We start from the raw sequence: 25,746 nt of genomic DNA, 5'->3' as shown, positions 1-25,746 counted from the left end.
TCCACTATTGTCTAGCATTTTGGTGCCATGAGAGATTTGTTTTTGGGAGATTAAAAGCACTGCACTCCACTCCACTCTGGCTGTACAGCACAAGTGCCAGAGATATCCTTCCCAGAATTATCCAGCACACCAACATCTGAGTATCTGTTCTTTTGATTCTGGATGTTAAGAGAAACTGGTTATCCATAATTATGGAATTCTCAGCATAATCCTTCATTCTCTGACCTCCAGTGTTGGCCCCTTGAGATGGAAATGGATCTTCCTGTTTGTACCTAAACCTGTAGTTTCAGCCAGATTCTCATCTTTTCTCATCTATAAATGCTTCACGTGTCCCTCATTAAACGCATCTCTCCCTTGATATTTGTTTGGGTATTCTCATATTTCGGTGCATTGTTGTAATTAGTTAAAGATCTCCCTTGACATTAAATCATAAGCAAGTCAAATAATCCCCCCCAAAAATGCTGATTAAAACATGTTGGATATGTACGTACTTCAGCTGCCTTTGGCTATTCTGTAGAATTCTCCTGCAATGTTTTCCCTCAAGAAGCCAAAGACGCAGGTGAGAGAGTGATGGTACATGTATCTGCTCCATGTCCAAAAGGGTCAACACCTGGAAAAGGACAGCAAAATGACAATGTCTAACATTTCTTTTGATGAATTCACATTGAAAAGCAAACTAAAAATCCTTGCTTTGAGAAAGGCCACCTAAGCCTTTGGAGGCTGACTGATACTGGGGTTAGCAGTAGATGGTTCTGCGTCTTTCACAGACCAACTAAAGCCAAACTTGCAATTTAAACTTTAATGTTTTTATCCAAGTTACAACTTAAAATCCTTTTTCAATGGTTGCTTAAACAGGGTGGATGCAAGCAGGAACACCTGTTGATCAGGAATCTCACAGCAAGTGCAGGTGGAGAAAATGATTTCAGTCACCATTCCAGTTACGAGGTGCAACTTGGATATAATCCCTCACACGGGACAGGTCGCCAGCTTAACTCTTGGGGGAACTCCACTCTGTCTGATGGTGCACAGTGGTACCCAGTTTTTGTTTGACCCTGTTAGGTTTATTATTATTTTTTTTAATGGAAATTGTCCCAAACAAGGCATAAAGTGGCTGCCAACATTGTATGCCATGATGTTCTCCAAGTCTTCGGTGTATGAACTGGTGTGTTCGATCCAAAAAGTTCAAACTTTGATTCATCAGACCAGAGTATCCGATTCCAGTGTTCAGTCACCCAATCTTGGTGTTGCTTTGAAAATTTCAGTTTCTTCACCTTATGCTGTGGTCTCAGTCGTGGTTTCTTTGCTGCAACTCTGCCATGGAGAACTGCTGCAATCAGCCTTCTGCATAAAGTGCTGGACAAGAACATTAATGTTCAGGCCTGTTCTCATTTCATTTGTCAGCTGGTGACTTGACTATCTTCTATCATGTAAAATGAGCAACTTCAAGTGCTTAGCTTGCCTTTGGGCAGTTCTTTTGGGTCTTCCTAACTCTTCTGGGCTAATTGGTGTCACACGCCTCATCTCTAATTAATGGCTGAGCAAACCGAGATATGTGTGGCACACGTTGGGTACACGATGTTAATTACCACTGCCAATCAATCCCCAATGTACTTTCTTTAATTGCCAGAGTGATCACAATTATATGACTTCACCCCAAGACCAGGCATATTTAATTATAATGATGGCACATGGGGAAGGAAATGCAAAGAAGCAATACCAATGATCAACCCTTACCCACTACTGATCATACATACCCAGCAAACAAATGGGAATCGTTAAATACTTACAGGGTATGTCCTTATCTGGCCTAATCATTCCACAGTAGAAATACAGAGGGAATCAGGAAAATAATGGGCAGTGTCCGACAGGACACCACAGGGTGGTCAAGGGCAGGTCTCAGCCGCTCTGGTGCAGGCAGGGCATTGCTCTGGCTGCAGCAGGAGCAAGCGAAGTGCACACCAGTTTTCGCAAAGCTGATTCGAGTTTTTCCCTGGCTTCTGGCTGTCGCACATGTTTTTATTGCCTCCGCCCCATACGTCACCCATTATGTGCCGCGCCCCTCCGCTCTCACTCACTATTGGATCGTGGGCCTGTTCGATGGTCGCATGACTGCACCCCCCTTCCCCCTCCATGCACTTGTTGCAGAGGCATGACAGAGGTATGATATTGTGTGGCGACATTTCCAAAAAGAATATAAAAGATAGATTCCAAAGGGTAGAGCATACATTATTTGACACATTCATTAGGAGGGGTGGACATCATCCATCTTTTACATATAATGATGCATATATAATATCACGACATCACCACCTCATGCTTACTACAAGACATTTTCTTAACGAGATAACTAAACTATAAGAAACAATGTTAACTCGTCGGAGTCATTTGCACAACAACATAACATGTATAGCAAAAATAACTTTTTTTCAATTTCCTAATTTCTTTTATATATTGTACTCAAAGGTAACTCTGATATAAAATTTGAATTACTATTAACCGAAATTGCACACTTTTAACTTCCCACAAATGTTGAATGGGGTATAGCACCACAAAAGTAAAAATAAGCCAAGCTTTTGCACAGTACTGTACGTGTTTGTATGACCATGTCCTTGGGCCTTCAGGCTAGAGTGCATGTGTACACTAGTTTGACAAATTTTGTTGGACACAAAGAGATGTCTTAAGCCCGTTATTATTTGAGTCCAATTGAAAAGTAATTATAAATATTTTCTTCCACAGTGATCAATTCCGCTTCATTCATTCTTTCTTCTTTGGCCTATTGCTCGTTACATCCTGCTTCTTTCTCAAGTACAGCAATCTGTTCTTGGTAATTGAGTTCAGCAATGACACGTTCAAGGATGAAACTACATTGTGGTGCAGGCAGACCTCCTCCTTCATACTCATCCCCACTCCCCAAGCCAGTAAAACATTTTCCGCTGTTCCCTTATGTGCAATTTTCATGCTTCTTTCATATCCCATGCGTCTCCCAGCTCTCAGGTACACTATGTGTGCTTCACACCCCTTGTGAATGTTTCTTTTTTTCATAAGCCTAGAGCCATTAATTTCCCATGCAGCATCACTGACCTGAAGCTTGAGATCATCCAATGAAGCCTGACATGATATTTTCACTTCCTCGAGCTTGGTCAGTTTCTCATAGCCCATAATGCCTGCGATTCCAAATGGGACACCCATCCATTCAATCAATCAATCAATTTTGGTTTTATTCAAATGAGACAAAAACATGACAAAAGGCCAAAGACCCCAAAGTCAAGTTTACAATGTGAAAAAAATAAAATAAAATTCCAAAGATATGCTATTAACATAAAATACACTTGACAAGTTATTAAAAAACACTTAAATCGAGATTGTTACATCTAAATTAATACTATTCAAAGAAGTAATATGGTATAATTGCGAATACAGAAGTATAATTGGACCAACAACAACAAAAATTGGGCCAACAACCTCTTCCCCCATCCAAAATCTTGATCTTTACTACCCACATTAATCCACCCCAAAACCACCTCCTTCAAATTCCATTTTCCTTCCTGAAAGTCCCTGTAGTCATCTTGTTTACCCCATGTACCCTGCCCCATCCCTCTCCCTTCCACAGATATCCTATTGCCTTTGTTCTCCACTATTTTGTGCTTCCCTCTGGTCCCCTGCCTTGTTATATGTTTCTGTGTATTCGCTCTTCCACGAGCCTCGACTTGGTACACAAAAAAACAAAACAGAAAAATAAAACAGAACAATGGCAGAAGAAAATATACCATCAGAGATGGGGAATCCCCTGCCATTGAATGAAAAATGTCATACATATTCCAGATAATGAGGGAGGTGAATTGGAAACAAGACATCATTTGGTCATCATCTCGAAAAAGTTCCCCAGGGGTGAGGAACGCGGTAACCAAAAATAATTGAAATCAGATAAGCGGTTTTCCATTTATGACAAAAAACATTTTTTGAAGATGGTCGCCCCAGTCGGCCATCTTGGATCCGGCCACGCCCAAAATCAATAGGGTTCTTCCTTTTCAAGTGATACATGTGTGACCCAAATTTAAAATCGATATGGCGAACAGTTTATGAGTCATCGCACTCACAGCTATAAATGTTGACGCCCGGACGTACGGACAGCCGGACGACCTGGGTGACAACAAATATCCCCCTTCCGCCACGCGGCGGGGGATAAAAACTCCACAAAACAAGGCTTTTGAACAGGGAAGGAGTACTACAATAATTTAGGGATCCCGAAGACAGGTTGGTGGGTCTTCCTAATGTTTTCCACCTCAGGACCTATTATATTTATTAAGAGAAACAATTATTTGAACAAACTGGCCAAATGCACTAAATCAGTGGAATCTATGGCCAAATACCGCAAGTGGGCCATTTCATCAACAAATAATTGCTTTTGGCTCTTTTCATGAAAAATAAATGTTTTAAACCTACTTTGTGATATGTGTGATGTGGTCCACATCATAATGAAGTATTGATTGTTGAGATAAAAACAAACAACTCGAGACCTTAGGAATATCAGAATTTGACATACATTTCCATGATACATCTTGCACAATCCCATAATGAAGCATTTGTCGAAGAAATGTCACAAATCAATTTGCTCATAAAATTACATGGAATGGTAAACACGAAACATCTAAAAATGCTAAACTATTTTTTGCCTCCGATTCTGATGGAATACCATCAATGTCTCACCTTGTATCTCAGCATCTTCGTTGCTTTCCTGCCTCACCCCCTCTTCCATCAACCAAACAGATAACCTTAAGAATCCCTTCAATGAAGTGGCACAAACATGTAATGATGGAGAGGGGGGTTAAAAAAAGGTACAGCAAATCTGAAAAGAAGGATTATGGAAGGGACATATGGGAGGGAGGTGGGGGAAAGGGGGAAATACTTTGGGTAGAAGTTTCCCCTCCATGACATGAAGGTGATCTCCAGAGTGAATGTGCAAGTGTTCCAGCATAAGGTCCTGCAACACATGCACCAACACATGTCAGCATCAATAATGTGACAGAGTGAAGGTGCTGCCTGTGGAAGCATCTCTGATAAACCAGATGGCCTTGTTGATGCAATGGATTATGCAATACACATGCTATACACACCTCTTCCTGGAGAGGACCTTGGGTTTGTCCACATAGGCTGACTCTGCAAAGGTGCCACTCACAGCCTTATCAGCACAAACAGAACAGTGAAATCGAGAATTGTAATGGGGTCAAGGAAATCAACGCATCAATAATATTGCATGAGGACTTTCAGAATAAAAAACATACCGGTCACTCCAGCCTTGTCAAGAACGAGTCTTAAGCACTGAAATCATAAATTGAAGTTAGACCGGACTTTGTGAAAAAGCTCAACATGGCAAAGGAAGTGCTGATAAGGTCTGGCACTTGTAAAGGCAACACACGATCTCACCTCACGCACTGAGCAATTTTTATCCACAATCAGTTCCAACTCAGAGCCGAGTGTGGATCCAATGGTGAAATGCAGGAAGAGCTGGAAATGTGAGATACACAGTCTGTTAGCATACCACATTAATCTGGTAACCACACAACTTAAATTGATAATGACATCATTCAAACAATAAAATAGGTTGGTGTTCAATAACACTTTTTTCATTACATTCTAACATCATTTAGTTTCTGCTCAAGTACGCCACCACCTGGTCAGCTCTAGGTGCCTCCCCACGTGTGAGAACCAGGGTACATCCATTCCTAAGATTGGCTTCCTCAGCACGATCTTCTTCACTCACTGCACAACACGCAATGCATACCCTGTCATCTTTGACCCCCAAAAATGTCAAAGATGCTCACAATAAGATAAATTGCATTGAGAGTTAGCTCCAGATCATTTCACGCCTCATTTAGTATTTATTTATATGTGCCTTCATCAACAATTTCCTGAGCCAGTAAATTCCAAGAACATGTACAATTGTCTAACCAAACTGATCAGCTGCCTTGCAAATGGGCATGTTGGGCCTGTTTTAACATGGGCAAAGAGGGGAGAAGCTCAAAACAGTCTCATATTGGTTGTTGATGTCATCTTTTGCAAGTAACTGCAAGCTAGGTGGTAACTGCAAGCTTTCCTTTAGGTGGTAACTGCAAGCTATCCTTTAAGGTGGAGTTTGAAAGTGCTGATTGGGCTGAAAGCTTAAAAGTGAAAACTAAAAGTTGAAAGATTGAGTTTGAAAGTGCTGAAAGAACATTGTGCACACAAACACACAGGTAGTTACGTACAAGGGGTGAGTAAGAGACCCGTCCCAGCATCAACGCGCAGGCAACAGGTGTCTGACACAGAGCACACAACAATCAATTCCATTAAGTAAAATAACATGCAATTTTAGTATGCATCAAGTTGGTGTTGTGAACAAAATGGCGTTTTCACGGTGTCCTGTACACCCACATAGATTAACAGTACATCTTGTACCATGAGCACCACATGAAGTATATCAAATGTAAAAAAAGTACTTTGTTGGGAAAGAATTACCTGAAACATTTGTGCCCAACTGCAATTTATCAATAGCAGACGCTTTGATCGCGGAGATAGGCTGGAACATAAATTAGGAACAGCTCAACAAAAGATGGCACATCAACGACATGTTCAAGGTCATGAATCTTGTTGATATATTGCAATGAAATGGTGCATTTTTCTCGTAATGTCTTACTGTGTCCTCCTGAAAAGGTACCATGGCTTCACCAGCGCCCCGTTTTGTGCCACAATCCTCTAAACCATCCACAACTCGAGTCCACCGGGTGCCAGGCATCACAGTTTTGGTATGCGCCAGTGCCACATCACCCTTCACTCCGTGCGCAACCAAACCAAGAGAGTCCCCGTCTATTAAAGACAGGCCATGCAGGGTCTCAGAGTCCTGCTTCGAGGTCAGCTCCACCTGGGCCTTTGGCCAGCCTCGGATGATTCGCAATGCCCTGGCAGTTATGCCCATGTCCCGGGCAAGGCTGCACCGCAGCTGTCTCAGGGTCATGTTCTTGCGGAAGGCTCGGCATGCAGGTTGGACCACTGACATCCAGTGTAAATTCAGCAGAACAGGTTCGTTATCAGCTCCAGTCAGAATGGTTTTACCTTGTACCTGTTTACATTAGATGGTGAAATCGATATTATATTTATTATCAATAACCTTAAATTTAAACTCCAGAAATGTAAAGTTCAAATTTTCACATACCAAGTCCAAGCAAACTGACCTTCTGCCCATCCCACACAAACAAGCTGCAGCCATCGTCTATGCCACAATCCATAAGGGTCCGCTGCTCATATCCTAAATGTAAAAAGGAAGGAGACAAAAAAAAAAGTCTCCACAGATCATTAACATGGACCACCACCCGAAGGGGGCAGTATAATAGTAAGAAGAACTTTTGCAAGTTCACAGGAGTATCAGCCCAACACTGCTTTTTCTACCTCAGGACCTTCATTTTTCATCTCAGGACAAAATGGTCAATATGAAATTTGCGAAGATGGTCAAACGGCACCCTTAACGTAAGCGTTCTGAAAACACATCATTATCTGAAGGCAAAGACAGACAAAAAAAAAGCAGAAATTGAAAGTTATAAAATAAACAAACATGAAAGGAGAAAAAAAGAAGCAGAGTTTTACAGAGGTTCCTCCTCATACTCTGCACAGCACCAAGGAGCTCTAAATGTCATGACCCACAAATGAGGGTACAGTTCAAAAATATAATTCATCTGAATTAATTAAGTTGTGTGGAGGAGTGTATTTAATCTGACTGTGAACCGTTTTATTACAACTGCCTGACAGATCACAGTCCGTTTCACAAACGAGTCGGCAGCCACACAGGTAGGACTATAAATGCCGAAACAGATAATAGTTACTGGGGGGCAGGTCCAGGCGGGTATATGGAGGGTGGGGGTGAGGGAGGAGGGGGGGCGTAATCCGGCTGTTCGAAGCCACAATCACGAATGGTGGTCTCAACAACACGGCATGTTGACACGAGGGAGCACACATTTGGTCAGCATTGCTTGGGGTTTGTGCATGGCTGCCTGCTGCAATTTTTGCACGAGGCTGCCATAATATTCCCATGCATTTATAACTTTGTGAAGCACATGGTCAATCAACAAGAAAATTCCCAATGCATTTAAGAAAATCTTGGATAGGATATTTATGGCTGAGGGTTGGGTGCAAAAATTATTGGATGGTGGTGATACATTGCTTGGACTCCAATGTTGTTTCAGGATGCCAGCAGTGAAGCCACATTTTGTCATCAGTTACCAGACGAATGATAAAATCAGAGGGATCTGCCTTTAACAGTTTGAGAATCCCATGACGTGATGCTAGCTGTTGTTGCTGCGAACCTCACAGCCTGTTTTGTACCAGACAACTGAGTGTCAATGAATAAAGAACAGAGCACCCCGGGGTACCATCCACCGTGATCGTGGGAGAAGCTTCACACCCCTTCAGAAGCCGTGTGCCTTCAGTTCGTGCAACCTCCAAAAGGGACACGCCAAGCTCTCCAGACCAGAGTCTATCGCATTCAGGCAGGGGGCGGGGGGGGGCTTTCTCATTACCCCAATTGTCTCCCTTTCTGTCAAGCACATATACTGACCCGAGTTATCTTGCCAAGTTGGTTGTAAATACCTTATCATTGTGCAGGTGTATGTGTTGTGTAGTGTGGAAATGGGGATTATTGTTGACTGCTTAATCTCTGTATATATGTGCCATTCTTTACAAATATATGTATAAAACTTGACTTGGTCTATGACACATCCTGCTTGCTTGCGACAGTTTCATCTGATGGCTATAATGTAGTTCTGTTAAAGACAGAATAATTGATTGACGAGATAAGATTGCATCACATGATTTAGTAAGCTTGGCCAAATACAAGATCTGCCACGTGACTGCCGAGGAAAGGCACTCGTGCGTTGTCGGACTTCAAACCGCACGGTTACGCGACCTTAGACGCAGGATCCAGCGGGAAGTCTCTTCAGCAAGGGACGAATGTGGTCGCTCAGCTATTCGATCCTGAGCAACCGGGTATATATTGTTATGGTCATGTAATTCACGGCAGTCATTTCTTAAGTATCTGTTAAGTTAAGCATATCATACTCCTTGTGAATAGATATGTATTGTGAATATAATAGAGTCGACCCTCCTCCCTAGTGTTTCTCTTCCAGACCCATATTCCCATCTTGTACCGTGTTTCTTCATTGATCCTAGCTCTCCACCTTCCTCGCCTCACCTTTGGCGACAGACGACTTTGCGCAGATTGTGGTACCAACAGTGGCATGGGTTATTTTAATGGTCATGTGACCTGGGTAACTATATATATTGTTGTGGTTCTCGGAAATGCATGCAACAAACAGATAGTGGTCCCAAGACAGTTATTCCATGAATATATGTGTAGATAGTCCCTTCCCTTTTGTCTAGTGGGACAACAGGGGCGTGCTTTGCGATGATCTCATAGCTAGGTTTGCTTACATCATTTCTACTTTTCTTTTCTGATTATTCCTGAGGGAAATCTGAGCCACGTGCACCCTTCACTGTGAGATGGGTCCTCAACGAAGGCCAAGCAGGCATTACGCTGGACAACCCTCCGTAGAAAGCACAACCAACACGACACCCACGCTGCACGAACGGTGTTTTTCACAACACAGGAAACACACCCAGCAGGATGCCCACGCTGCACGGAACGCATACCAAGGCCGATAATAGAAAGGCAACCCCATGCCACGTTGCGCAGGATATGAGTGTGCAAGGCGCAAGCAGCTTGTTCCTTTCAACTCATTTCTGGACTAATTATATTGATCGGGTTTCACCCACGAACACAATAGCAGAATCGGGCAAACGCGAGCGCTGGCCACGTGCGTAATGGCGGATCCATGCGCACTGTACGGAACGTGCTCGAAGGCAGACCCGTGTGCCGCTCGCGACTGTCATCATCCAGAGCAGGGCACGAGTGTAGCGCCAGCAACACTTTGTTATCGTACAGAGCGGGGCACAAATGGATACATCTTACTGTGTGTGCATGGGTTTGCCATAACATCTTACCTTCTTGCCTCCACGGTCAGCGAAGCTGCGATCGGGCGGAGGCATGTTGTACAGCTCGGGCCACGTTGGCGCACACGGAGCGGGCGCGTTGGCCAGCGCTGGTCGGGGCACCCGAGCGGGTGTGCGGGACCGACGCTGCCCTCGGCCAGTCATCAGGGCATGGCCCGGGGGTTCATGCAAGGCAAGTAATGACGTGGAGTGCGGTGACGGCGATTCGTATCATGTCGTGAGGTCGAAGCAAGATATTCTTGCGGCGTAGGGTCATCTTGCCGGAAATGGGATGCTGCTGCTTCCGGCCATCGCGGCCGGGCAGCGGGTCGGGGCCAATCAGAGCCCCCAATTCGGCTGACGTCACCAAGTTTCGGGGTGGCCCCACGACCCGCGCCACGGGGCCTATAAAGGTCCAAGCGGATCTATCTCTCTCTCTCTCTCTCTCGGGTCTCTCTCTCTCTCTCTCTCTCTCTCTGGTCTCTCTCTCTCGGGTCTCTCTCGGGTCTCTCTCTCTCTCTCTCTCTCGGTTCTCTCTCTCTCGGCTCCCTCTCTCTCTCTCTCTCGGCTCTCTCTCTCTCTCTCTCTCTCTCTCTCTCTCTCTCTCTCTCTCTCTCTCTCTCTCTCTCTCTCTCTCTCTCTCTCTCTCTCTCTGGTCTTCGATTCCACCTACTGTCATCACCCCGACTCCGCCTTCTGTCGTCATCACTTCGACTCTGCCTTCTGTCATCATCGCTGGGCTCCGCCTCCTCTTCTCCACCCACACGACGCAGACTCCACCCACTCACCTGGTTTCGCTCCGGACTCCACCCTCCCAACTCAAGCTCCTCCTTCATGCCCATGGTCTCGATGCAAGCAGCCCGAAACAGGAGACAATGCGCCAGCTGTCAGGGGGGGTACCACACCACGGAGCATTCCCCCCAAATGTATTGGTGGTGTGTTAGGGTACCGTATATCAATTATACAAAGGTACAGAGAGACCGTAGCCTCATCTCCTCGCCTGTCTTGCATCAATTCCTCTTCATCGGGTTGTGTGTGTGTGTGTGTGTGTGTGTGTGTGTGTGTGTGTGTGTGTGTGTGTGTGTGTGTGTGTGTGTGTGTGTGTGTGTGTGTGTGTGTGTGTGTGTGTGTGTGTGTGTGTGTGTGTGTGTGTGTGTCCCCGTGCGTGCATGCGTGTGTGTCCTGGCGCCTGTCTATGTAAGTAAGCCTGCAGAAGATCGTTATTATTTTCGGGTTAAGTCTGCTTTGCGTCCACTTTCATAAGTTGCTTGTTTATTGCTGCACCACACCTCTCTTCCCCCTCTCTGCTTGCACACCCAAATAAATCTTGATCGTACCACATACCTTTGCTCTCCCCATTGTTAATAAATTATCAGAAATGTTCCCTGCTCGTTTTTGTCTTTGCCTCCATTGATCCAGCATGGTCCGAATCGAAGCTTTGCCAGGACTTTATACCCAACAATCCGTTCCTTTTAGCTGGTACGTCATTAGCAGTATCGCTCGACTGCATTCTATCCGGTAGTGATCCGGTTCTGACAAGGCGTACCGAGGGTGTATTCCCCGGTAATTAAATCACGTGGATTTTTTTAGGTAACCGGATTAAGTAGACTGAGGACCCCATGTCACGTGGTTGAGTTATTGGCATCCACGGTCGGTTAAGCGACCCGCCGCGTCACGGGATTATCCGTGTACGACGGCCTACAATTCCGGGGAGTTGATGGCGGAGCCGAGATAGCTCCCACCCCCCCCCCCCAGGGGTCTTCTCAACCGACCCCCGGCCCGCATCAATATCGTAATGGTCATGCGGTCTGATTGCTGGGTAACCTTTCATGGTTGCTTTATGATGGGTAACCTTTCATGGTTGCTTTATGCAGCTTCTTTGGCTGGAAGAGCATGGAAGGAGTCCATTTATTTATATAATCCAAGCCCCCTGGGTTTAATTGATTAGGTGAGAGCTGAATGAACATTCCCTCCATTCACAGGTGAAAGATATGGGTGGGTCTGTCGTGTATATATATATATATATATATATATATATATATATATATATATATATATATATATATATATATATATATATATATATATATATATATATATATATATATATATATATATATATATATATATATATATATATACACTGACTGCTTTTGACATTCGCACGTGTTACATGCTTGTGAGCCTTGTTAGTGTGTATTTATGTCTGCGCTGTCGCTGATGATTCGCCAATAAGCGATGAAACCGGCCTGGTAGCTGAGGCGGTGTATAGAATTGGGATTCTCCTGTGTGTCCTATTTGTGAACGTCTTTACAGCTGTGGAGGAACTCGAGGAAGGGTTTGAAACAGCAAAAGGCTTACCTTGCTTGCCCTTCTTGGTTGCTTTATGCAGCTTCTTCAGTTGGAAGAGCATGGGAGGAGTTGATATGGAAGGAGTTGAAAATATACATTTTCGATAACTTGATTGCATAATTACTTGTACATGCCATTATTGTTCTGTGTATAATTTCCCCACACACTACAACTGATCTGTTTTGGTGGTTTGATCAAATCAGTTCTTTTGTGTTTGGAGCAAAACTACCTGTCCCCAGTGATGGGAAAAGTTTAAGTTAATCTATCAATGTAAATTATTTCATGGACTTCAAAAAGGTTGTTACACTCATGATTTCACTCAGAGCTACTTATACCACCCACCACAAAATGGTGGTGCAACATCGAGTGGCGGCGGAGGTTGAATTTGTCTAAAAAGATGACAAAATATAGCTATTTCAAATTGTATGTTACTCATCAGGATCTGTAATAATTACACTGCACTGTAGTTTCCCATGGGTTTCGCCCCTACCTGGATGGATGGCCAAACAGTTCTCTTGGAGGGTTACAGCTGAGATTCTTGGAGATTATGGCACGCACGGGAAAGAAAGGGCGGCAAATGACGGAGGCACATGGGTTGTACTCGAACCCACGACAGATACATGGACACCAGCAAATTAAATAAATAATGATTTAATAAACAGAAACTCAACAATTATAATGGAAATAAACAGACTTGAGGTAACCTAAATCGAATTTTGAGGCGCTTCCACACAGACTTAAATACAAACAATAAAACACACAGACTTCCACTCGATCACGTCCTTTCACCACTATCCTCGTTCTCCTTTCAGAACACCGATTCTATCTCAATCTAGGTCGGCTCGCCACAAACAGCGCGACCGTGTTTCCCTCCTCCAGCCACGGGCTGCTTTCCCAGTCCTCTTCCCGAGACATGCTCTTCTTTCTCTTGCTGATGTCACGCCCATCAATCATCCACTCCAGGGGCATGGTTCACCAGCAGTCACCCTTGGAGGCGGGCTTTCTGCCTGCTTGGATGTGCTCGGTAGTTGTTGTTTTAAGGACGTGATCCCCTTTTATCGCCGGTCTTAAAATACAAAAACATGGGGAAGAGGTCACAGGGCAAGCGTACAGGAGGTAATTCGGGTGGCGATACTCAACACCAAGGCTCAGAGACCGCCGTGCAGCTTCTTGCGTTGATCGTCCTCACCGACACCGCTGCTTTGCAGAATCGGGCCATCTCTTTCCCCCGATGGCTCGATACGAGGCTTGGAGGCTGGTCCCGCACGGTTTAGCCTAACAGTCGATGACTAGCGTCTTGCTCCGTCACGCGGGCAAATTCACAGGTTGTGTCCAGACATAGCCAGCCACCGATACCCTTCCACTCGATCGCATCTTTTCACCACTGTTCTTGTTCTCCTTTCAGAACACCGATTCTATCTCAATCTAGGTTCGCTCACCACAAACAGCGCGACCGTGTTTTCCTCCTCCTGTCACGAGCCGCTTTCCTCGTTCTCTTCACGAGACGCGCTCTTCTTCCTCTTACTATCACGCCCATCAATCATCCACTCCAGGGGCGTGGTCCACCAGCCGTCACCCCTGGAGGCAGGCTTTCTGCCTGCTTGTACGTGCTCGGTAGTTATTGTTTTAAGGACACGATTCCCCTTTTATCGCCGGTCTTAAAATACAAAAACATAGGGAAAAGGTCACAGGGGGAAATTACGTACTGGGGGAAATTATCCTCATCCCTACCTAATTAATAGCACCACCCCTCGTGTAGTGACATGTAACACTTAAGCTCACAGTTTTCCTACTTAATTTACATTGAGATGTCTCCTACACGTCCACGGACCAAGCAACTCTATACGATCATATCTTTCCTATGAAATTCCTCTATTTACACCACAAACATAATGGTACTTTAATGCAGATGGTCATGTTGATTTTAAAGACTACTTGAAGGGACAATAAAAAAGTGAATGTTGAGCTTTGCCTGCATATGCAGCTTTTCAGGCACAGCGCGGGAGGCGGCCGCTGTCAATGGGAGACAAATGAATGCAAGGACAGACACCATGACTTTCAATATATAACAGATCACTATGCAGGGTACTCAGAGACATACCGCATAACAGTGATAATAAACACCCTCCCCCCTTTCTTTTCATCCATACCCCCACTGTAGGGCACTGACCACATAGGCCTGGGTAGACGTGCAGTCCCGCGGGAAGATGCTTGGCCAAACTCACTTCAAAGTGACCCGTCCACGATCCCAACAGCTGCACAAAATGTTAGTCACAATCAATGGAAAATGCACAAGCCGATCTACCCACCATTCCACCTTCCCGAATCCATCATTAATTAACCTGCAGCAGTTCGCTCTTGAGCTGAGCCACACTCATACGCCTGTCCAGGACCATAGTTAGGGCAGCATCCCCTTCAGATGACCTGGTCTGCAGCCCTCCATCTCGCATCTCATAATGGGGACTCAAGTGCACACTCACATTGATGCTATTTAACTGCAGCTCGTGGTTGTGTCTGCAAGCATGGTAAACGGAATGAAACTCAAGCAAAAGTTTCCATAGCTTGCTCATCTATCTTATCCCTAACAAAGTTAATGTCGACATTTTCAGTTTACACAGGAAAACAAATATGCTCATAAACCCCAAAACAAGTAATAACAAAGTCACAATTGGTGTGTTCATTACTGTAATAAAATACATTTTTTGTGATCAACTTCTGTTGGAAACACGAAGTGTCGAAGCGTACTACCTTTGCTTCAGAAGGTTGTCATTGATTTCATTGATTTCATCAGTGAGGTACTGTGGAACTTTGTACCAGGGATTGCCAAATGCTGAAAAGAAAAATTATATTACCACTACAAGGGATGTAAAACAGCAATTCAGCATTCCCGAGAAGATGAGATTAAAAATTGATCATCGAGCAACAGCAAACAACCAGGTAAATTGTTCATACAATAAGGGTAATGCCATGCAGCCTTTCCAGAAGGCCTTCATCTAAGCAAAGCAATGATAGAGAGGAGGATCATGGGCAGAGATCAGGGAATCTGCTGTGTTAATGGTGAAACAATCACATGATATATTTCTGCCTGATTATCTGTACAAACAATGAAATACCATTTGTACCCAACACAAAGCAGCAAAATGTCACATCATCATCTCAGATTATCCCGCATCCAAAACCAGTCTTTTCTACCCTTGTCAACCACCCCACCCCCCTCTCCCAACCCCCCTCGCATACCCCCAAGCCCACCTCCTTCCAAATTTCTAGTTTTTCACTTCCTGAGAGTTTCTTTCTACATCCATCTTGTTCACCCTTTGCATCCTTTCCTGGCCCCTCATTCCTCCCCACACTCACTGTTTGTCCAAGTTTACATCTATTTTGTCATTCAACCCTGATGTTTGTGTCTTCCCACCTTTCTACTGTTTCATTTTTCTGTTACGTCCTGATGCTTTTCATGTTCTAGCTCTTATAAGAGCCTTGACCTTGTATACAAAAAGTAATACCATAGGCCTCACACGCACCTTCTACAGGCCGCTTAAGTGTGCTTTTGCGGTAGAAGAGCATGTATGCACTTTCTTTTCCCTCAAACTGTTGCTCAAGTTCTCGCTCTGAAATGGGCCGCACATGAGAATCATCAAAGTCAAACCAGCCGCCAACAGGCCTCGCATCCTCTCCAGAGGAGACATTGTTGTTCGGCTGATCAGGTGGCTCCACAGAGCCTGCTCTGTGTGGATGGAGGTTTTGCCGATTGTGCTCTTCGGCCATCGAGCACAATTCATTGATTTTGCCGGCGTTCCAGGCATTGTAGGGTTCTCGTAAGGATATCCAGTGTACATCCTTGTTGTAGATGAACACGTCCGAATGGGCCTGCAAAAACTGAAAGCAGAATACAGTCTCGACTTTATGTTTGGTGCACAGATTCCTCTTGCGAGTCATAATATGCTATATTAGGACTTAAAGTTAAACAGCAAGAAAAACCTCTGCTTGGAATATGATGATTTAGATAAACGTTAACTTTTATAACTGAAGCTTCAAAGCAAATGGGCCTAAAGCTGCCATTTAAGGCCGTTAAATAAAAGGACAAAATTAATTGAGTGGGAGATGAATTAAATAAATCATAAACTACAGGGTGCCCCACAGAAAACCAGGAAATTTGGTACAGTTTATTTAAAACAAAACAAAAGCAAACTTAGATGTAGTGTAAAACAAAGATACACTATTTTCAAACAAAACAAAAGCAAACTAAGATGTAGTGTAAAACAAAGATACACTTTATTATATGTTAGTTTATTGATATGGTAAAATATGGCAAAATAAATCTAAATTTCTTGGTTTTCTGTGGAGCACCCTGTAGAAGGGCACTCGGTAAAGCGGTTGTGGTCTATGACCTTCTTCCTCTTCTTCACCCCCCGAGTTAGACCCAATGGCTCCACCCATGGGTAGCAAGCCTGAGATTGGCTGTGTGGCAAGACGAGGGAACCAGGAAGTTGATGCAGAGGAGGAAAGGGTGGCTATTTTGGAGTTTCCATCTACAGTATAGTTATCGGAAGGTTGTGTTTGGTCGAACCCTTCCTACTATTGGGGCCTGCCTGGGGCCGGCCGTTGGGACCTGCCTGGGGCCGACCGTTGGGACCTGCCTGGGGCCGACCGTTGGGACCTGCCTGGGGCCGACCGTTGGGACCTGCCTGGGGCCGACCGTTGGGACCTGCCTGGGGCCGACTGTTGGGACCCATTTGGGGCCCACTGCTGGGACATGCCTGGGGCCTACTGTTGGGACATGCCTGGGGCCTACTGTTGGGACATGCCTGGGGCCTACTGTTGGGACCTGCCTAGGGCCAACTGGAAGGCCTGGACAGTGGCCTCTCTGATCAGTCTCTTTTTTTGCTTAGTCATCCAGTTGCCCTTTCGATATGTTGCCTTAGTGTGCTGCAGGCTGTAACAAATTGGGGGCTCATTCGGGATCTTAATTATATGATACCTGTTATGGATTTTCGTTGTTGGTTTTTTTCCATTGTAAGATACTTTGACATTTTGTTGACGGTGCTGTTACCGACTATATTTACTGCAGTTGTACACCATGGCTGAGGAGATGGATTTTGACGTGAAGGAATATGTGGATAGAAAGGGGTTCTCAGTAGAAGACAATACTGGACCCTGCTACTACAAAGTGTGTTCATCGTGAGAGCCCAGGAAATGTATTCAGCTCTGTTGGAGGATCAGTCAGAAAATTATGAGGTCATAAAAAGAGCTGTGTTGTCAGCTTATGAGTAACTTCTGGAAACAGGCAAAAGTTTCAAACTTTAAAAAGACAGGCTGGGCAGACATTTGTGGAATTTGCGAGGGAGGACATGAGTATTGATCGGTGGTATCGTTCTCTGCAAGTGCATAGGACCTATGGTAATCAAAGGGAGGTTATCCTGATGGAAGAGTTTAAGAACAGTCTCCCCTTGGACATTAGGACACGCGTTATGGATCATAAGGTTGGTGAGTTGAAAGGAGCTGCCATTAGTGCCGATGATTATGAACTTACCCATAAGAGAAGCATGAGCCTTCCTCATTAAGGTACGACATGGTATAATGAGAAGGAATGGAAAGACCATAGGAGTCCATCGGTGCGGCCGTCTCCGGGTCGACAGGTTGAGTGGTCGAATAAGGCATCTCTCGCAGGGGAACCGTCCTAATGTGTTATTACTGTAATCAGAGGGGACATCTGAAGTCAAATTGTTGGGAACTGCAATTGGAGAAGAAGCAGGGAGACTCTGCTAGACCTATTGCATTGGTTAAAACCAAAGTGAACAGCCCCAATGATCGTGCCCTGTCAGTTAAGGCTGAGGATACTGCTGACCTTACGAGCCCTGTACTGGACCATTATAAAACTTTGTGTCAATGGGCCAAGTGTCCCTGGACGGGAAAGCTAAGTCCATAGTTATTTTGTGGGATACTGGGGCAGCCCAGTCATTGATGTTGTCTAATATATTGTTACGAATTTGAAAACCTATCGCACACAACATTCAGGTCCTATAGATTAGTTATATCGGTAAGTATGTTATAGATAGCTTCCTTGTCCGTGTTTAAAGGTTGATTAAATGTAAATGCGCTGTGAGTTACTTTGATAGGGTTTTTCTTTTATTTTTACACCTTCCCCCCGCTCTGACCGGCGCCATTGTTCTTCGTGTGTTCAACCACAAATGTGGGCGGGGATTCACATCCCCTCAGATGAGACTCTGCCCAGGATGGGAGGGGTGGGCCCCCCTGGTCAATCAGGGAACTCACCACCACAGATCGAGACCCCACCCAGGATGAGAGGGGTGGGCCCCCCTGGCCTATCAGGGATCTCACCACCTCAGATAGAGACCCCATCCAGGATGGGAGGGGTGGGCCCCTGGCAAATCAGGGACCTCGCCACCTCAGATCGAGAGCGGGGAGGGCGGAGACGTTTCCCCCCACCCCCCGAAACAGGGTGAGTAAAGACGCGGGCGCTGATCTTGGTGAGGTACATCTGGGACATCACATCACATCTCGTCTTAGCTGGGCTTGGTCGTCGTCTGGGAGGTCTGGAGCATTCTTGTCTTGGTGGTCACCATCGTAGTCGTCGTCTTGCAAGGTTCGTCTTGCTGGAGCGCTCGTCTTGCTGGGCTCGTCATGCTGGTTATCAAGCTGGTCTGGAGACCTCGTCCTGTTGGGCCTTCGTCGTCGTCGAGGGCTGGTCTTATCTCGTCTTGGTTGTCGTCGTCGTCGTCCTCCTCCTCCTCCTCCATGGATCGAGTCATCTTGAAGACCACACGAGGTGGACAGGTCCAAGATAGACCCTGGTCTTCAGCTCGCCTGTCCCTCCGAGCTGAAGTCCGCAATAAAGGCTTCAGCTACCACTTCTTTTGGGTGTGTGTGCGTGTGTGTCCGTGGGCCCGTCTGCTAAGTAGTAAACTGTGTAAGTACTTTTTGACTGTATATACGTGCATTTATTCATATTCGGTTTAACTCTGCTTCTTACGTGCTTCCCTCGTTCCCAAATTATTGTTGTATAAATAAACCCCATTTGTTCAATGTATCAGCTCGTTCGTGTCCTTTCCTCCATTAGTTTGACATGACGCGTGTTTGAGAATTAGTACGGCCGTTCGGGCCGGTAAATTGTCATTTGGTCTGGCTCGACTTTGGCAATTCCGCTAGGTTACGCCGGATCAGAGTTGGCGATCGCGACTCGATTCGGACAAAGTCGGCCGAGGGTGAATTTCCCCGGTAGTTGGACCACGTGGGTATTTAGGTAAATTGAAATTGGCAATCGACCCTACCCCACGTGGTCTGTCTATTGGAGAGTTCGGTCCAAAAAGGGACCCGTACTTTTCTGAAGAAGTACGACCTAAATTCCAGGCGATCGGTGGAGCCGACTCCACAGCTCCATCTAGCGGTCGTGCTCGCAGCCGACGCCCGGCCCCGCAACAATATTACCATTGACTGTGAGCAGTTCAGTGAAAGCGAGTGAATTCATCGAGGGCATTGCAGGTAGTATAGTTATGTGCCGATCCCCTTTCAGAGGGTGAACTTGAAGTCTGATTTGGTCACAGAACCAGCAGCAGTGGGGACAGTCCCCACTGTCCCCAAAAATAGAGGATGTGATTTGATTTGTGGATGATTTGGCTGTGGATCGGGTTTGTGTTTCGCCCGTGGTTTCAATACATCCTATAGTTCAGCAAGAGACAGGATTTGCAAGAGGAGTTTCCCGGTATTTTCCCTGCTTGTGTGGTGACGAGATCCCAAATGCAGAAGGAGAAGCAGACTGACGGAGAGTTGGAAAATGTACCAGATACTGGTATGTGGTTGGCGGAGACATTTTTGAATAATTTAACTTGCAATGCAGAGATAGGGAATGGGGCTTCTTGTATGCCCATGTTGAATCGTTCTTCACTAATAAACGACCAGGAGACAGATCCTGTACTAAGAGACCTAAGACAAAAGGCTGTGTCTGAGTTGGAAGCTGAGGAGGTCTCAGACTGCTACTATGTGAAATCTGATGTGTTAATGAGAAAGTAGAGACACCCTCGTGCTCCAGCTAGCGACGATTGGTCTGTGGTACATCAGGTAGTGGTACCACCCAGTTATCCTGAAATTCTACGGCTGGCCCATGAAGTTCCTATGGCCGGACATGTGGGAATCCGGAAAACTCAGACGAGGATCAAGCGCATTTTTATTGGCCGAAGTTACACCAGGACATCGTGGCGCACTGTAAGACCTGCCATACCTGTCAAATGATAGGGAAGCCACAGCCATCGATTTAAACCAACTCCCCTTTAACCCATGCCCGTTTTTGATGAGCCTTTCAGTAGGGTTACTGATTGATTGTGTTGGTCCATTACTAATAACTAAATCAGGTCATTGGTATTTATTAACCATTATGGACATGTCAACTAGATTCCCTGAGGCTGTTCCCTTAAAAAGGATCAAGGCTAAGGTGGTGGAGGATGCCTTGGTTCAGTTTTTCACCAGATATTGTTTGCCACAGGAGGTGCAGTCTGACTAAGGAATTAACACCAGTTATGCATCAGTTCGGAATCAGGCAGTTGAATTCCTCGGCCTATCACCGCCAGTCCCACCCAGGGAGCCCTTCAGAGATACCACCAGACCATGAAAACGATGTTGAAGGCATATTGTATGGAGTATCCTGAAGAATTTGACAAAGGAATCTGTTTTGTGTTGTTCACCACCAGGGATACCCTAAATGAATCTATGGGTTTCAGACCATTTGAGTTGGTGTATGGCCATGAGGTTCAGAGCCCTCTTAAAGTAGTAAAAGAGAGATTCCTCGAAGAAACTGAGAACCCCAACCTTCTGGACTACTATGTACTTTCAGGGAAAGACTTGCCCATGCCTACAATGTCGCCAAAGAACATCTGAAAGTATCTCAGTGAATAATGAAGGCACGTTTTGACCAGAATGCGACAGCTCGTAATTTTATGCCTGGAGATAAAGTACTAGTTTTACTACCTCTGCCTGGAGAGCCACTATCGGCAAAGTTTAGCGGACCTTACTTGGTCGAAAAAAAGCTGAGTGATGTGAACTACGTGGTGGGAACACATTATAGACGGAAACTCCACTGGGTGTGCCATGTTAACATGCTTAAACGGTACTATGAGCGTTATGCCGACCTCAACCGGCCAGTGGGGCTAGCTAAGCTGGTAGGTCAGTCATATCAACAGTCAAGATACTGACTGTCGTGAATCAGGCAGCATCTCTCTACAAGAACCTGAGAGGGAACCCTTAGGGGCTAAACTATCAAACTCTGAGGTGTTGAGACATTTGGACTCCGAACTAGCTCAAGTACCTGAGGATAAACGATCTGATGTAATTGCTCTAATTAGTGGAATGTACCCATCTATATTCTGATGAGCCAGGGTGCACCTCATTGCTTCCCATGATGTTGAGGTAAGGAATGCTAGACCAATCAAACAACACCCATATCGGTTAAATCCTGACAAATTAGCTAAGGTTTGTGAAGAGGTATAATATATGCTCTAGCATGACATCATCAAACCCAATCAGAGCAGCGGCAGTTTACCCAGTGTACTCGTACCAAAACTCGATGGTTTTGCAAGATTTGATATTGACTATTGGAAGGTGAATGCGGTAATCCACACTGATTCATATCCCGTCCTGAGAATTGAAGATTGTATAGACAAGGTTGGTAAGGCTGCTTATGTTAGCAAAATAGACTTGCTTCAAAGTTATTCAAGAACAATATGGGATGTGTTGCTGAAAGATGATCTTAGAGTGAAAGGCCCAACAAGAGGGCGAGCAAGGGATCATGCAGCCTGGAAAGCAGCCATTAGGTGAACCACAGCTTACACATGCAAGCATGGAACTGGCCGTAAAACGATGATGATGATGTTATTGGCAAGTATCTCTGACTGACCAGGGAAAAGAAGTCTCAGCCTTTGTGACTTCAGCCGGCATATATCAGTGCAAGGTAATGCCTTTTGGGATGAAAAATGCACCTGCTCCCTTCCAAAGGGTAATGAACCAGGTTACTATGAGTTTTCCAAATTGTGTAGCTTACCCAGATGATGTCATACTATATAGTGATACATGGCAAGACCATTTGAGACATCTCCGAGAACTATTTGGAAGACTTACCAATGCGAAACTTGTAAACCTCAAGAAAAGTGAATTTGCTAAAGCTCGGGTTGCCTACCTAGGTCATGTTGTTGGTCAGGGTCAAATATCACCTAGACAGGCCAAGACCCAAGCGATTGCCGATTTTTCCTGTCCCCACCAATAAGCGAGAATTCCTTCGGAATCTTGGTATGTCTGAGTGCTACAGGAAATTCTGTGCAAATTACAGCTCACTCCTGGTACTCCTAACCAACTTGTTGAAGAAAAATGCAACATTTGTGTGGTCTGAATCCTGTCAAAAGGCTTTTGACAAATTGAAAGCTACTCTGGCCAATGAGTCAGTGTTGGCTACTCCCGATTTTGATAAGCCATTCAAATTAGCAATAGACGCAAGCGATGTTGGTGTAGGAGCGGTACTCTTTCAGGATGATGCGTCGGGTATTGAAAAGCCATCACGTTACTTCTCCAAAAAGCTGAACAACCATCAAAAGGCTTCTTCTACTATCAAGGAGGCCTTGAGTCTGATTTTGGTGCCACAGCATTTTGAAATGTATGCAACGAATGGCTCAAGCAATGTTATGGTATTTTCTGACCATAATCCTCTGTTTTTTCTGGAGAAGTTCAAGATAACGAATCAATGCCTTTTCCGATGGGGGCTTTTGGTACAACCGTACCCCTTGAAAATTGCACATATTTCGGGTAGAGATAATGTCATGGCAGATGCTCTATCTCGAGCTTAAGAGAATATTCATGCACATGTATATTTGCACTGATGCCTGTAAATGTCAACAGGATGTAGCTGTTTGTTTATTGCACTGTTTATGCTATGTTGAGACTAATCTACCTCTGTAAAATGTGTACTTTGCTTGGGGTAAAGTTTTCTATTTTAAGGGGAGAAAGTGTTACAGTCTGTGACCTTCTTCCTCTTCTCCCACCCCCAAGTTAAATCCAATGGTTCCACCCACAGATATAAAGCCTGTAATTGGCTGTGGGGCAAGAGGAGGGAACCAGGAAGTTGATGCAGAGTAGGAGAGGGTGGCTATTTTGGAGTTTCGATTTGCGGTATAGTTATTGGAAGGTTGTGTTTGGTCGAACCCTTCCTTCTGCTGGGGCCGACTGTTGGGGCCTGCCCGGGGCCTACTGGGAGGCCTGGACAGTGGCCTCTCTTCTCAGTCTCTTCTTTGCTTGGTCATCAATTTGCCCTCTTCATATGTTGGCTTGGTGTGCTGCAGGCCGTAACAGAGCGCATACTTCCGCCACGCAATGCCTGATCCACGAGAACATACCAGGCACAATACATTTTTGAAATATCATTCTACATATCGTATTTGGCCCTCTCTCTCAATGGGGAAGAATCACTTCAAAAATTAAATAACTCTTGTATGCAGATCCGTATTCGGATCTTCACTAAAATCGAATCAATTCATCCTTGCCACATACTCAACTCAACCTGTCCACCAAGTTTTGTCCAAATCCGTCCACAACCTTTTGAGATATCCTGCACACAGACAGACAAACAAACAAACAAACAGACACAAAGGAGTGAAAACATAACCTCCTTCACCTTCGGTGGCAGAGGTAATAAACAATTATAACATATAACCGAGTTTTTATTTATTTAATAGGTCTCTCATCTATATTGACACCTTAACACTGGTGAACCAAATATGATTAACAAAGAAATAAACCAATGTCACCCGCAGGGTGACCCGTATCTTGCCAAAAGGTGACCACGTGTGACTTCTTTAAGGTCACACTGAGGTGAACAGAGCTGCTATCCACCAGGAGTGACTCCTTGAGGAATATCTGCCGACGAGAGATTCCGATGAGAATCGTTCTACAGAGTAACCATGAAAAATATGCGTTTGCCTCATAACGTCACCAAATGACATCATAATGTCTCAAGCTTGACATATCTAGAAAGCACTCATCGAGGTGTTTAATTTGAGGTACTACACGATATGGTTCCTAAAACTTGAAAATTTGACCTTGGGGTCAAATATGTTTGACCTTAGGCGCTAACCATGAAGGTCAAGGCTAATCGCCACCAAAAATTAATAAGCTGAGCGCCAGACCATGAACTATATTCCCATGAAGTTTGAAGACGATCCGATCAAAATTACTCAAAAAAAAGGGTTTCGTCGACTCCCCTGATTTGCGACAAAGTGACCTTGACCTTCAAAATTTTATGCGCTGAAAGGGACCTCTATAGGCCTCTGATATGCGAAGTTACAAAAATTTCCAATGATAACTGTGCTCTGCAGAGTGATTTATACATGATGACAGACCAAAAAAAAAAAAAAACAAAAAAAAAAAAAACATATGAAGGTCAAGGCCAATCGCCACCAAAAATTAATCAACTATATTCCCATGAAGTTTGAAGACGATCCGATCAAAATTGCTCAAAAAAATAAGGGTTTCGTTGACTCCCCTGATTTGCGACAGTGTCCTTGACCTTTGACCTTGACCTTCAAAATTTTGTGCACTGAAAGGGGCCTCTATAGGCCTCTGATATGCGAAGTTACAAAAATTTCCAATGATAACTGTCCTCTGCAGAATTTTTTATTCGTGATTACAGACAAAAAATAAATAAATAAAAAAATAAATAAAAAAAAAACCATACAAGCTGACTAACATATCTTGCAAAAACTTCGTTTTGGCAAGATAAAAAAAACATGTATTTCTAAGATGAAGTTGTTACAGCTTATTACAACAATGATGAGAGAAAAAAGATATATTTTCTTGGTGAGAACAATAATTTTGTTATTGATGCCAACATCACAGCAAAGTCGTGCACTGGGTCAGCTGTCAAACAACGCCGAGTCACACGCGAGTTGCCCTCAGAGAGAACTAATCTGTGACAGTGCTCAAACTTCCCTTTAACAAACACTTCTCAAACAGCAACCCATACTCAAGCCACACTAAATCCAACCGACTCTCAAACCATGCCAACTGCTGCTGAAATCATGGCATACCTATTTCAATAAAGCAATAGAATGTTACCAGCCTGGATGGTCTTGTTCTGCCAGACGCAGGCTCTCAGAGGAAGTATAAAGCACTGCAGTTAGTCGTGATTTCAGAAGTCCAAATCAAGTCCACATAAACAAAGCGACCACACCTTGGTGAGAGTGCCGTGCTGCTTGCGGTACTTCTTCTTCCACGACACTCCCATCACCTCCTGCATTGTTTTAGACATTGCATCCATGGTGAGGCCATGAGGGCCTCCCTACAACCACGGAATTACAAAAAAAAAAAAAACACAAAATGAAAACCACC

General features: G+C 44.7%; 2 protein-coding genes across 12 annotated transcripts in view; both read right to left on the bottom strand.

Annotated features, from left to right (window-relative positions):
* The window catches only part of LOC147028049 (uncharacterized), a 250,584-nt gene that overhangs the window by 4,721 nt on the left and 220,117 nt on the right, over positions 1 to 25,746 (bottom strand). The gene's annotated exons all lie outside the window — the stretch shown is intronic.
* Positions 1 to 25,746, bottom strand: part of USP40 (ubiquitin specific peptidase 40) — a 131,982-nt gene that overhangs the window by 24,230 nt on the left and 82,006 nt on the right. For 6 of the 11 annotated variants that reach the window (XM_085878025.1, XM_085878024.1, XM_085878028.1 and 3 more), the window contains 17 exons: positions 25,589 to 25,696; positions 15,888 to 16,242; positions 15,115 to 15,196; positions 14,709 to 14,880; positions 14,537 to 14,621; positions 7,209 to 7,282; positions 6,674 to 7,096; positions 6,496 to 6,556; positions 6,246 to 6,296; positions 5,672 to 5,760; positions 5,425 to 5,505; positions 5,283 to 5,319; positions 5,115 to 5,179; positions 4,907 to 4,981; positions 4,708 to 4,783; positions 3,082 to 3,164; positions 492 to 610 (listed from right to left, as the gene is read on the bottom strand). In XM_085878025.1, coding sequence (XP_085734151.1) covers positions 492 to 610; positions 3,082 to 3,164; positions 4,708 to 4,783; positions 4,907 to 4,981; positions 5,115 to 5,179; positions 5,283 to 5,319; positions 5,425 to 5,505; positions 5,672 to 5,760; positions 6,246 to 6,296; positions 6,496 to 6,556; positions 6,674 to 7,096; positions 7,209 to 7,282; positions 14,537 to 14,621; positions 14,709 to 14,880; positions 15,115 to 15,196; positions 15,888 to 16,242; positions 25,589 to 25,696 — 2,036 coding nt within the window. Of the gene's footprint in view, positions 1 to 491; positions 611 to 3,081; positions 3,165 to 4,707; positions 4,784 to 4,906; positions 5,180 to 5,282; positions 5,320 to 5,424; positions 5,506 to 5,671; positions 5,761 to 6,245; positions 6,297 to 6,495; positions 6,557 to 6,673; positions 7,097 to 7,208; positions 7,283 to 14,536; positions 14,622 to 14,708; positions 14,881 to 15,114; positions 15,197 to 15,887; positions 16,243 to 25,588; positions 25,697 to 25,746 lie in introns of those variants that run through there. The other 5 variants (XM_085878030.1, XM_085878031.1, XR_015057397.1 and 2 more) reach the window with 4 other exon arrangements.

This window comes from Eptatretus burgeri, chromosome 4 (assembly GCF_056783735.1).
Source record: "Eptatretus burgeri isolate ZD-2024b chromosome 4, Ebu_testis_v1, whole genome shotgun sequence".
NCBI lineage: Eukaryota > Metazoa > Chordata > Myxini > Myxiniformes > Myxinidae > Eptatretus > Eptatretus burgeri.
Note: the sequence above shows the minus strand (reverse complement) of the source record. Positions and strands in the feature narration are given on the sequence as shown.